General features: G+C 43.2%; 1 protein-coding gene across 1 annotated transcript in view; it reads right to left on the bottom strand.

The window, feature by feature from the left end:
* Positions 1 to 13,874, bottom strand: part of ppargc1b (peroxisome proliferator-activated receptor gamma, coactivator 1 beta) — a 133,964-nt gene that overhangs the window by 15,547 nt on the left and 104,543 nt on the right. The window contains exons 4-6 of the mRNA XM_033633823.2: positions 8,557 to 8,682; positions 3,060 to 4,125; positions 2,491 to 2,536 (exon numbers count right to left, since the gene is read on the bottom strand). Coding sequence (XP_033489714.1) covers positions 2,491 to 2,536; positions 3,060 to 4,125; positions 8,557 to 8,682 — 1,238 coding nt within the window. The remainder of the gene's footprint in view (positions 1 to 2,490; positions 2,537 to 3,059; positions 4,126 to 8,556; positions 8,683 to 13,874) is intronic.

The raw sequence follows: 13,874 nt of genomic DNA, 5'->3' as shown, positions 1-13,874 counted from the left end.
TGACGCTGACCTTCAAACTTTTGGATATAAAGGCGGATTTATACTTGTGCGTCAGCTCTATGCAGAGCCTACACCGTTGAGTAATGGCCAAAAACATGTATCATGAAGTCACTCGGACTTCAACCATCCAATTTTTTTCAGTTCATTCTTGAGTCCAGTGGGGTGTTTGTGCCAAATTTGAGTAAACAGCATCAAGGCCTTCTTGAGATATTGCATCCATGATAATGAGACTGACGTGGTTGTGGTGACCTTGACCTTTGATAACCAAATTATAATCAGTTCATTGTTGAGTCCGAGCAGATGTTTGTGCCGAATTTGAAGAAATTCTCTCAAGGTGTTCTTGAGATATTGTGTTCAAGAGAATGAGACAGACAAGGTTACAGTGACCATGACCTTTCACGTATGACCACCAAAATCTAATTAATTCATTGTTAAGTTGAAGTGGAGTGTTGAGATATGGCCAAAAACAGGTTTCTAGAAGTCAAAGTGACCTCTGACTTCAACCATCAGATTTTTTTCAGTTCATTCTTGAGTCCAGTGGGGCATTTGTGCTAAATTTGAGGAAACTGCCTCAAGGCCTTCTTGAGATATTGCATTCACGCTAATGAGATGGACGTGTTGACATTGACCTTGACCTTTGACCACCAAATGTCCAAGTGAACATCCCATTTAATTTGAGGAGATTCCCTACAGGTGCTCCTGAAATATCTCATTTGATAGAATGAGAGACATGTGGTCACAGTGACCTTGACCTTGGACCTATGTCCACCAATATCTAATCGGCTCATCATTGAGTCAAAGTGGACACTTGTGCAAAATTTGAAGACATTCATTTGAGGCGTTCACAAGCATGGGGGCATAAAAATTGATTCAGGCTCTCTTTTTAAAGCCTGGAGATAGTGATCTGAGATTTACAGTCCAGCCTGATCTGGATAGTTGTGTCAAACTTTGCTGTACTGGCTGTAAATGTGTTCATTAGCATTGTGTTATGTGTCAGTCAGTTGAGTCTTAACTTTGTTCCAGAAGCTTTCCCTCCCTGCCAACAACAAATCCCCGGGCCAAACACTCAATACTTGGAAGTGAAAATGTATGAATTATGGACTCCCACCACATCGTCAAGCACTAGATTATATAATTGGGACAATAAAACAAATAGGATCAAATCAATTAGAGCTGAATTTTAAAAATTAAAGGTGATTAGCGCAAGTAGTTAGAGTGTTTACAGGCATTAGATTAGTTCGGCTGAAACAATCCTCTGCTCCGCGCTCATAAATAAACGATTCCCATGATGTTGCATGCATTTCCTCAGAAATGTGGAACAGCAGCTTCAAAACCATTTGGGATTTACATCAGATGTTAGGAGAGGAAACTCCACCTGGAAGAGGAGCCTTAACTATTATACATTTAAGTGCATACTAATGCACGCTTGGACTTGGACAATACAGTAATTTTACATAGTCTGCATTCAAATCAGTGCATCTAGAGGAGTGATAAAAGCTCATATTTAAAGTTTATATCTTCCACTTTGGCTCGAGTTGATGATTATCTAGAGTCTTTAACACAACGTTAATTATCATCAAAGACACTCTTAACGGCTTCTATCCGGCCCAACATTGAGCCCAAATGGAAAATTTTACAGAAACAATCTTCAGTCATTTAATAACTACCAGATGTTGTTTGATATTTGCACCTGTCCAAATATTTAGCAATCTGAATTTTAAGAAGCAGTTTGCATCAAGGCCCAGGTCTAACATTTCTCTTCATCAAAGCAGATGTTTGTCATCGCATGATTTCCCAGGGGGCATCTACCTTACACCTGTCTGCTCTGCAGAGGCTGCTCAAGCTTTTTTGTTTTAATGCAAAAATAAAGACGAATTTTAGATTCCTGGAAAATTAGCACACTAAAAATTCAGCCTTGGTGAATTTGGTTGTAATTCACCATGGTTGATTATTATTTGGTTGTAATTACAAAGTTGGATATCTCACATGGAGATGAAGTTCCAAACTGTAAGGCAGAATTCATACTTCCACAGCGTAGGCACATCGTCGACATAGAGTCTACGCCGTAGCCTGACATGCAGCTCCCAGAAATATAACTACATGTGCTGATGCAGACCTTCTGTTTATTTTTGTAAGCTGAAACCATTTCCCTCAGTGGAACGAATATTTTATTTACGAAAGACAGTCTGAAAACATGCATTGTAATTTTTTAGTAAAGCTACAGTAAATCAGGCTCTTAATATCGCAACAATCCCCCCCAAAAAAAGCCTGCAGAATCCTGCACAGACTGATTATAATCAACTGAAAGTTCCATAAGAGCCACGAACAAAAGACATTTACGAAAAGATGCTTCTGCAATTCTCAACATTAAGAACTAACTCTGCTACTGCAGACAAAAATGCTGCATGAAAAATGAAGGAGTACTTTTACAAAGCCACTCTTGTATGATGAAACACAGCAGGTACTTCTCACAGAAGGAGAGAAACTCACCCTGTGGACTTGGGGTTGAGAGGCAGACAGAGGCAGGCGCGCTTCTCTGCAATCAGAATAAAAAGCAAGTTACAACCATGCATAACTTTACATGCTCAGAAAAGTGTTTCACCGTCATTTTTCCCTTAACGAATCTTAGGCTACATTTACTCTGCGACTGAGTGTCTTCTCTCTGGTATTTTCTAACTGATTATGTGACTCAGATCTTAATAATCAGTCACATTTTTAAACTCTGTTCTGGATCACATGGATCATGTTTTAAACCTAGTGGTGAGACATTCGAGCTTCAGTATATGTGACTTATCACAGACATGAAATGAACTCCACATCATTCACACCGTCACATTTGTCAGAACGTCAGTGTTACAGCAGCTTGGCAGCGCCATGTTAGCTCAGAGGATGACGAGACAAAAATGGAGAGACAGCCAAACAATGGGCCAAACTTGAATAGTTTCTATGAGATATGGATGACAGTTAGCCATCCAAATAAAATGTGATATTAGCATATAAAAACTGAGAATAAAAGCCTGTAGTGTGAATGGTGCCCGTATCTTTCCGCCCCATCTCACCATTGTGGCAGCAAGGTTTGGTCTGCTCCGTTGTACCAGCGCTGCCGCTACCTGGCGTTAGCTGCTCTGGCTGCGTCTCCGTCGTCGTCACCCCTCCTGCTTGGGTGGGCAGGAGTTTGACCCCTGCTTGTCCCTCCTCTTTCGCCTCCTTGTCCTTCCCCTCTGCTTCCCTCACGCGTGCAGGCCGCAGCCTCTTGGCGAAGCGGCTGGGGAAGGAGGCCAGGCGTCGGGAGCGCCGGACCGAGAAAGAGCCGCTGTCCTCTGCTGTCTCCTCTGGGCTCTGAGGTGCCTCAGAGGAGAGGCTTCTCCTCTCAGGGGAGGAAGAGTCTTTACGAAGCTCTAGCTTAGGGGTGGTGGAGCTGGGGGAGTGGGTTGGGGCTGATTTAGCTGAGGCAGAAGGAGCAGAAACTCCTACTCTGTTGGGGCTGTGGGAGTGGGAGTAGGGAGGGCTGTGCAGTCTGTAAGGCTTGCTCACATCGAAGGAGCTGCTCTGCTGCAGGAGCTCACGGAGAAGGGAGTTGGCCTTCATCTCCCTTCGCCTTGCAAAGGGGAGCCTCTTGGGGATGCTGCTGCCTGTCCCAGTTAAGCCCCCACTAGTCCCGGGAGTAGCCACCAAGACAACTCTGCTGTGAGAGTTTGTGGTGGCCAGGCGGGAGGCCTCAGGTCTGGCCCGAGGCCTCGGGACGTCACGGTCCTTACGCTCCCAGCCCTGCTGCTTGCGTGTGGGCAGGCAGTAGGTGTGCATGTACGTGATCAACTCCACCACTGAGTGCAGTTCTTTCTCTGAGCTGAACTGAGGCTTGGCTGGTTCAGCGGGGACAGCAGCCACGACCGCCCTGCCCTCCACCTCGCTGCTGGAAGACTCCTCCTCTTCTTCCTCCCCTTCCTCCTCTTCATCCTCCTCCGACTCACTGTCCTCATCCTCTTCTTCCTCTTCGTCCTCCTCTGTGTCGGCAGCCGGGGTGTCCTCGGAGTCCCGGGCGGTGGTGAGGTGGCGGTGGAGCTCGGTGCACAGGCGGCCTGCTGGACGCACCGCTCGGGGCTTCCGCTCCTGACGGAGGTCACTCTGAGGGCGGAGACACAAACAGAAATACCAATGTGAGACTCTATCCTCAAACTGTTTGCTCTCTACGTGGCAAACACATTTAGCACACAATCAAGTCTCAGAACTCATCGAATATCAGTTTGGCTACAACAAAGCCTCTGGGGGCAACGACCAATATTTCAGACCAACACTTCCTTTTTTTTGCCACGGCCATTTAGTCTAATCTATAAACGGTTATATATATAGTTATATAGCACAGTGTGAGTTTTCTCCTTCCTGCTTGGGCATCATATGCAACCTCTGATGCTGGTTTTATGGCAGTTATGAGCCACTGTACAAATAAAAAGATAATGGACAAATGAAAAGACCTGAATTTATGAGAGGAGGGAAACAGGTGAGAATCTAGACCTGTAACCCTGATCTTGTTAACCTTGTCTGCGAACAGTTGATTAGACTACAAAACTGCAATGCTATGATGGTAAGCCAAGAAAGAGTCTGAGAGTGACGTAACCAATTGTCACCTTGGGGACTAAAAAACGAAGCCAACATGGAAGTGCCAAAAGTTGCAGTTCCTCTGAAGGCCACTTGAGGCTGGTTTCAAAAGTGAGTCAACAATGTATCCTGCCGACAATGCCAATTATGCTGTAGCATACACGAGACATTGACTTCCACATTTGAGGGTCTTTTAATCTCAAGAGAAAGCCACAGGATTGGAATATCATGACAATATATAGTGTCTGACAAACAACCATTGTCGGCACTGTTGGTAATTTCCATTACTTCAGCTGTTATTTCCTGCAATTCAGACAACCAGTTTCTGGGAACACTTGCTTCCCCTCACATAACCAAATTTGGTCAGAATGATGTCAGACCATCTGGCTGAAGTCACGTTACACCATCTACACTATAAATGGCAGGTAGGTACCAACTGTTGACAAGTAGCTACAGCAGCAACAATTTTGTTTAGGTAACGTGACCATGCCTGAGCCCAGATTCAGAGTATCGGAGCATCCGTAGCTGTCACTACCTTAGTGTGTTTTCGGCTCACGAAAGTTAACTGTAACATTTTGGTCACCTTAAAAAAGTCTTACTAAAATACGATGGTCAGTTTCTCCTCTGAGTACAGATAGTGAAAATTAGCATTAGCGTTACTATTATCACAGTTAAACATAGCTGTAAGTACACAGTGCTAACCAAGTTAGCAGCTAGCTTTAGGGTTATCCCCACCCTCTTGTCTAAATATGGTCAATCCTGGCTCCAAAAATCAAAGATGGCAACAGCCAAAATGCCAAATTCAAGGCTTTGCACAAGCCAATGTGTGACGTCATAGTGGCTATGACAATTGTTTTATACAGTATGTGGAAATAACCATCAGCAACCACACAGTTTGGCCTGTCAGGTAAGTCACTCTATCAGACATCTTGATCAGAACCTAAACTTTTAAACGAGCGTACAATAATTTGGGGTTTTCAAGCTCCTGAGTTTAGCGGACAAAAAACAAAGGATTTCGTAGACATTCGAGAATGCAACACATCATCTAATTTGGCTTCTGTCACCTGACATCGATAAGAAATGGCACCCTTAGATTGAAAAGCCCTCAGTCTTTGACTCCGAGGAGCTGACACTAAACCCTGACATTTACTGTTGCAGCTTTAGATTAAACATTTTTCATTTTCGATCAAACTCCACTGAAGCTGCGCTGGAAATATCTCATCACACTGTCAACGGTAGTTCATGGGCACAAGAAAAATGAACCACCAAACAAAAGAAAAACAGACCCGTGAACACATGGGTGCGTCTTCAATTTCCTGCCCTGGATACAGGAACACTGAGCACACAGCAGTATATTCTGCTTACGACTTTGTGAGGGATGAATCAGTGTGCAGCTGCGATGAAACGGCTGATTCTATATTGCTCATACAGAGAGAGGAGAGAGCCTAACTATGATTCACTGTTGCCCTCTTGCCCTGTCAGTCAATACTCCTGCCATCTGCCACGGCAAAGCCACACGACTCTAAAACTAAAGCTCACACACACACACAGCTCGACAGAGCGAGGTTAGGAGGGTGTGTGATGGATACAGGCTTGGCTTATCCCCGCACTGCATCCTGTATGTACTTTGTATCCTCCTCGCTTGAGCCAGAGCAGAAGGCTGTGTGAAGGCTCACCATACTTTATGCTTGTACAAGATAAATGACTGGTGTTGTAATCAATGACCACTTGAAGCACAATGCTAGCAGCTATCCAATTACTGCTAAGTCATACAGCAGTAGCCATTGTAAATGTCCTCTCTTCCCTAACACCACATCTATCATGGGCCGCAGCTGAAGGTCTCTGCGAGTGTGAAGGCTCAGAGAGTTTTTAGTCTAAAATGACATCTATCATTTGGAAAATAAAAACTGTTGTACTGGCTGGAAAACTGTTGGCTGGACTTTGGAAAGCTTTTCTGTGCCTGTGAATGCTGTGTAATAACAATCTGAGCATTGTCAGACGCAGGGTTTACCCAATACGAGTTCTTCAAGGCCAATACTGAAGGCTATTGTTTCTGTACTGAAGCCTCCACTTTTTCAGGAGCGCCATTATAATTTATTCTTGTCGGGGCTGAAAAAGCCTATAATTAAACCTCAATGCTGAAGCTCTCCCCAGACATCCACTGTAATGTAATGACTTTAGGTGGGACTGATGTTGTTTAAAGGCAGGATGATGCACATCTTACAAGACTGACACACACACACAAGCTTTTGACAAGTGCAACAAATAAGACTGTTTGTCACTGCCTGTCAAAGACACAACAGTTTTGTAATCCGCAACCTATAAGCTGTGTCTCGTCTCGGAAGGACGCAGCCTTTACGGTCTACGTCGGGCCCCTCCTTTGAAGACGGCATCAGCCAAACCCAACAGTCTCTGAAATGGGACGGACTGGTCTGCGGAGGATTTCCTGGTTGCTATATTTTATTCAATACTTGAGGAGATGAGACACTGCTGTTTGATATATTTCAGGCTGATGGACCGTTTTCAGGTAATGACTTTTAGTTTACTTAATATATAATCGTCACTGGTGCATCCTCCAAATTCTGGGGAAGAAGGTTGAATTTAAAGGGGTGCCAAAACTTATTTCTGGGTTTTAGGGCTTATTCCTGGAGCACTTGACAAAGTTTAGTGTTGGTTAAAGGGATGGTTCACCCCAAAATCAAAAATACACATTTTACCCGTAGTGCTGTTCATCAGTGTGGATTGTTTTGGTGTGAGTTGCAGAGTGCTGGAGATATCAGCCGTAGAGATGTCTGTCTTCTCTCCAATATAACAGAACTAGATGGCACCAAAGCACCAAATAATTGCACTTGAAAAACTCAACATCAATGTCTCTTTCCAGAATTCATGACCTGGTTACTGAAGATAATCCACAGACGTTGTTGTGAGCAGTTTCATGTAGGAACTATTTTCTTTTTCTATCGAACCACGCCCACCAACCATATCACTGTGCAGAAGGAAGTGTGCATCTACTCATGGAAGAGAAGTTTGAGATGTAAATATTAATGGCTTCCTGGATGTGTACAGTGGATGTACGCTTCCTTCTGTGCAGGGATTCAGTTGGTGGGTGAAACTGCTCACAACAAGGTCTGTGGATTATTTTGAGTAAGTGTGTCATAATTTCTGGAAAGAGACATTGCTGTTGAGTTTCTTAAATGTTTGTTTTTTGCACTTTGAGCACCACAAGCCGAGTGCCATCTAGTTCCACACTTGGCAACTCACACCAAAACAATCTAGACTGATGAAGAACACGACAGGTAAGAGGAAAAATCCATATTTTTGATTCTGGCGTCCCTTTAAGTTTAGGCAAGATTGTAGACATAGTTAAATAATTCAGCACAACTGGACTCCAAGTTAGACACTTAGTACACCCAACCATCCACCTACTATGTCACGCTGCCTCCACCTCTGCTTAAAGACAGAGGGCATTATTTGTATGAGCACAAGAGAGGAAATATAACATTTGTCATTTCAAGCATCTGAACAACCTCCTGCTGTATTTTCTCTAGTGAGCAGTCTGGACAAAATGTCCAATCAATTGCTGATATCTGTTCTCTGTATGAATCTGACTCTACCCTGCAAAAAATAATTGCTTGAAGCACAACGTCTGCAGCGGCACTGATGCTGATTGCAGGCCCTGCATGCAACAGCGAATTACTTCTGTCTTAACTCGTCACCTCTGAGGGGAAGTGACTGGAAAAATCCAACTTTGTTATCTCGCCCGCCTTCAGAAGACACAGGGAATGAGGCGTTAACCAGTGAATACAGAGATGTGTGTCTGGGGTTACAACAGAACACACTGCTGCAGCTCCACTTCAGTCTGAGGAAGTTTTAGGGAGAGTTTTAAATCACATTAAACTGACTGTAAACCAGCCAAATCTACCTTTAATGGACAGGTGTTCAGAGTGATTCGTGCCTCACCTTGACCAGAGGTCTGACAGGCTGTAGGTGCAGGCTTCTGTTGCTATAGCGATGGCCGTGGACTCTATCTTTGTGTGCGTTGTTGCCCGTGGGCACGTTGGGAGGAGTCAGCAGCAGCGTCATCAGCTAGTGAGGAAGAGGGTGGGAGAAATCAGTTAGGCTGAACTTTGCAAATTAGCATCCAACATATTTTGAGCAGTGGTGTTTCCTTATTTATTTTTTCAGTGGTAAAAAAAGAGGATGTGCTTTAGTACTTGTAATTATGTCCCTATACGGGCCAAATGTTCCCACATTGATAGAAAGTGGGAAATGGTCCAAACTCCAGCCGTTCATTTCAATTTTTAATCTATATCCTGTCAGCTGTTAACTCCCTGCAGATGGATGTTTGTACAAGGGAATAATGTGCAGAAGAGGCCACGAGGTTACGATACTGTACATTTATCACATCAGTAAAGCTGATAGCTACATGGCACATTCACGTTTCCCATTAAAGAGCAGGATTCTGCCATTTCTCTCTATAATAACATCGAATAGGACTTCTGCTCCTCAATTTCTCCTCCATCCCTCCATCCTATCAGTCTCGTCTTTCTCCCAATCCCTCTATACGGCTCTTGTCACTTTCTCATCCCACCTGATGTCTTCTCATTTAACACCAACTCCTCCTTCCATCCTCTTTCCTCACCTCTTCTCTACCACCTGTTTCAATCCTTTCTTCCTTTCCTTTAATCCTCATCCCGTCTTCCAGCTCTTTTCCTCCATAAATCTTTGCTACCATCCCCTTCCCATTTCTTCATACTTTCTATCTCTGACCTTCGACAGCCATCTTCCCTCCTCTCCATCCATCCTTCTTTCTGTTCTTTTACCTCCCGCTCATCCCTCCATCTTTCCAAACCCTCCTCCCTTCACATCAAACAGGAAGTCACAGTGAAGACAGAACAAACCTCTCCAGAATCCCTCTGAGCATTACCTTTCAAATGGATATTAACACAACCGCTCCTCATTCCTCACTATTCTTTCATTGCTTTTTTTTCATCTGTCTATTCATCCATTCATTCCAGTGCCTAGCTTCATGACAGGGCTATCAGCTGATATAAATCAGCTTAGGGAGAAAATCCCCCGCTAAGCTGTGCAGCGTTTGCTGCAGAAGGAGACGATGTAGAAAATACAGATGTGATAGGAATGAGGATTGGAGCAGCGGGATATGTAGCAGGGCTTCCCACGTGATTTACAGAAAAAGGTTCTGCAGAGTCAGACAGAGGGGACATTGAATGCAACACACCCTCTGGCAGCCATATTGGAGGTCCTCAACTCCCGGGAAGATTGTGTTTGTAAATGAATGCAATCAACGTGAGAGAAAAGGTGATTAATTCACACCTGATTTTGTGTTTGGATTAGTCAGAGCTGCAAAGTCAAAGAAGTTACAGTATTCTGGGTGTCCCTGTAGCTAAACGTTTGCTACGTTTTCTTTAATGACTGATAGTTTGGGGCTCGTTCAACACCTGAACGTGTGAACTCCCAGTGGAATAATCAGTTTTATGAAGTAGTTTCTGAAGTATCTGAGTGTGACTTTACAGTTACAGCCTACCTTGCATTCACGAGAGTGGAGTATCACTCAGAGACCATAGGGGCACCAAAAATACTAATTCTTGCATAATGTGGCTGTAAAACCGTAAAGACATTGGTTATCTTTGTCTCACAAGGTGCATTTGAACACTACAAATCAAATCTATAAGCTTGAATTTGTTGCTTTTAGTGAGTTGAAGCTTAAACCCCAAAATACACTCAGCAGTTTGAATCACTTTCAGATTGAATCATCAGATGATTCACTTTAAATTTACTGACTGACTGGACATAAAACCACACTGCAAATGTTTCCTGTTTACGATAATGTATCTTGTTATATATTTACCCATTATGGTGATTATGACCTCGATGGTGGTGCCAGAACAACATAAACACTGTACACCTCAAACCTGCTGACCCACCTCTGATTCAACTTTATATGGGCGACTTCATATATCTGAGACAGACTCTGAACACCACTTTACAGGTTGGCATCACAGAGATGCAGCTGGCACACATGTTTATGTGATAGTAATGTGAAACCGAATGTAGAGGAAAGTCATAAATCTAACTGATGAGACATGAACAGATGAAACAAACACAGCAGATTATTGTTTACAGTGCTGGTTGTTTGTTGTTGAGGCTACACATCATCATCCCGGGGTCGTGGTTTACTATCACTGACTGTATATTACTGTAATGCTTTAATGAGTCCAACATCGCCACCCAACAGAGCTGGCTGTAACCACAGAATACTATCTGGGTCAAATGACTGACAGGACGATCGGCTGCATCACTAATGCAGCCAACTTGGCTCGGAGCGTGTGATGATGCTCCTCTGAGAGTCCCATTGAGGAGAGTGAAGAGGAGACTGAAGGTTTGTGTCTGTGTGAAACATTGAAAGTCCCTCCGGCAGTGTCCGGGCCCCTCACACACTCTACTCTTCTCTACTCTACTCTACTCTGGACATCGGCCAGAGCTCCACTGGCAGCATCAATGCAGGCCTTGTTCTGTGGTGGGACACACACACACACACACACACAGAAAAAAGCGGAGGTGCAGTTGCAAAGAATGTACTACAGACGCTTCTGTGCAGCTCATGAGGCCTCACTCAGTGAGTTTTAAGAGTATGAAAATTATGTCAGTCATATCCTGTGGCCTTCACTGTGGTTGGCAACTGACACTCAATATTCATCAGGCCCTGCAGCTAAATTTTTAAAGACCACAGTATGAATAACCTCTGACGTCACCACTTCTGCTTTTGGGACTGGATAAAAATTGAGAAAATAGATTTCCTATCTTAAGGCTAAGTAAATATTATCTTGCACCTTTTATCTCATTCATTCATTTTCCGTTACTGCTTATCCTGTTAGGGGTCGCAGGGGGGCAGTTGGCATGACGCATACAAACAGACAACCATTCACACTCACATTCACACCTACGGACAATTTAGAGTCACCAATTAACCTGCATGTCTTTGGACTGTGGGAGGAAGCTGGAGTACCTGGAGGAAACCCACACTGACACGGGGAGAACATGCAAACTCCGCACAGAGGAGCTCTAGGAACCCTCTTGCTGTGAGGTGACAATGCTAACCCCCACACCAGCATGCCGCCGCTTTTATCTCACCACTTAATTTCTACTTTGCAATAAGATCAAGACTATGGTGCATTTTTGTGATTCCCAATCTCTCTGTCACACACACACACACAGAAACCCTCATCTTCATGACAATGGCAGAGGAAACTTAACGTCCAAAAGTGTGGCTACACTACCACAAGTGCAACAGGTGTTTCACACGTGAGGGCAGAAACACCAACCATCTCTAAAACATCTGGCAAAACTGCATCACAGACAGGCGGAGGAATCTCTCGTTGCCTCATCCACCTCCGTACATATGAGGAAATAAAGCAATGATAATTCTGTTCCATATCTGTTTCATTTTTTTCTCTTAAAAATAAAAAAGAACCAACAAAAAAGACGTGTGAAAGGACCATACTGATACGTAGTATTGGTAAGAGTTCAGTTAGAATCTTCACAATGCTCATCTCTTGCCTCCACGCTCACCAAACCTGAAGCCAGCTGAACACCTGTGGGAGATTTTGGAGCTGCATGTTAAATGGCGCTCTCCACCACCATCATCAAAACACTAACTTAGGAATATCTTTAAGAAGAACGGTGTTTCATTAAGTAGACATAGAATGAGATAACATATTATAGATTATATTTCTGTGGTTCCATCCATCCAATTCAGAGACTTGGGGATAGGACAAGAAAGCTGAAGCTGTTCTCACATTTTATGTTGGTGTTTCCTTTAATGTGTCACAGTTTAAATTATCTGATTTTCTGTTAACATATCTGTAATGACATCAGAGATAGGGTTGCCACGATTAGTCGACTTATCGATGACTAATCGACTATTAAAATAATCAGTGACTATTTTAGTAGTTGACTAATCAGTTTGAGTCATTTTTCATAGAAAAGTACTATAAAAGTACCCCAAAATACTCCTATTGCAGCTTCTTACGTTGAAATATTGGCAGCTTTACACACTCTCCCATGACAGTGAACTAAAACCCTTCAGCGTGAGGAGGAAACAAGACATTAGATGACATAATTTTGGGGTTTGGGAGAAACAGACCGACATTTTTCAACATTTTAACACATTTTTCGTTAAAATGATTAGTCGACTAATCGAAGAAATAATCGACAGATTAGTCGACAATGAATAATAATCGTTAGTGGCAGCCCTAATCAGAGATACAATCAGGTCATTTTATTACTTATTTATTCCATTAATCCGATTCACATGTCATGTGGTCTGACTCGCAGCAGGTAGACTGTGGCCACCCATCTCAGAAGGTAGCATGCCTCCAGCTTGTTACAGCTTGAGAAAACAAGTCTTGCATAGCCACATCTATCTCCAAACTTTGTTTTAGCGCCATGTGTGAAACAACAAGTTAGCAGCCTACATGCTTTATGTGGCATTTGCCTGATGATAACACTTCAGTAGTAAGATGTAAGATGGCAGCGCGCACGGACGCAGCAACTCTTGGCTCTCTACATGTTTCTAAGTGCAAATCCATCCTTTCTATAGTATTCTTTTTAGTTTGTTTTTTTCCTTAGTGCTGAATTATGAAGGGGTCCGACCTTTCTCCAGCGCTGTCTGACTACGTGACTCTACATTTAATTATAATCCAGAAATTCACTTATAACTTATCAAAATATAAACAAAACCGTGATTACATCCTGATAATAAGACTGAAAATAATTTACGTACGGGGGCTCCAAATGTGCTTTTTATTTACATCTACATGTCAGTATGAGAGTAAAAATATTACTGTAGACAAAGCAATAAAAAATAATGTAACTGGATTTAATCAGAGTTCATGTCAAATTACATTTTTGATGGGTCATAAATACATTGCAGATATTTTTAATGTGAATCCAATCAAGCTAATAAAATTTCACACAGACTCGTGTGTGTGTGTGTGTGTGTGTGTGTGTGTGTGTACTGTACATCGGCAGAAACACACATGCTACAGTATCACTTCCCACCAGTAGAGGGCAGCATCACACTCAGGCCTGAACACATGAGTGACAGCAGTCATGTGACAGCGAACCACTCAACTGATGGAAATAGGGAAGGAGCACATACACACACAGACACACACACACACGCAGACACACACTCACACACACACATCTGGCAGCTTCAGTAGAGTAAACAGCATAATGTTATTACAGAAAGGCTT

This window comes from Epinephelus lanceolatus, chromosome 7 (assembly GCF_041903045.1).
Source record: "Epinephelus lanceolatus isolate andai-2023 chromosome 7, ASM4190304v1, whole genome shotgun sequence".
NCBI lineage: Eukaryota > Metazoa > Chordata > Actinopteri > Perciformes > Serranidae > Epinephelus > Epinephelus lanceolatus.
The sequence above is the reverse complement of the archived record's forward strand: the minus strand, read 5'-3'. Positions and strand labels throughout refer to the sequence as shown.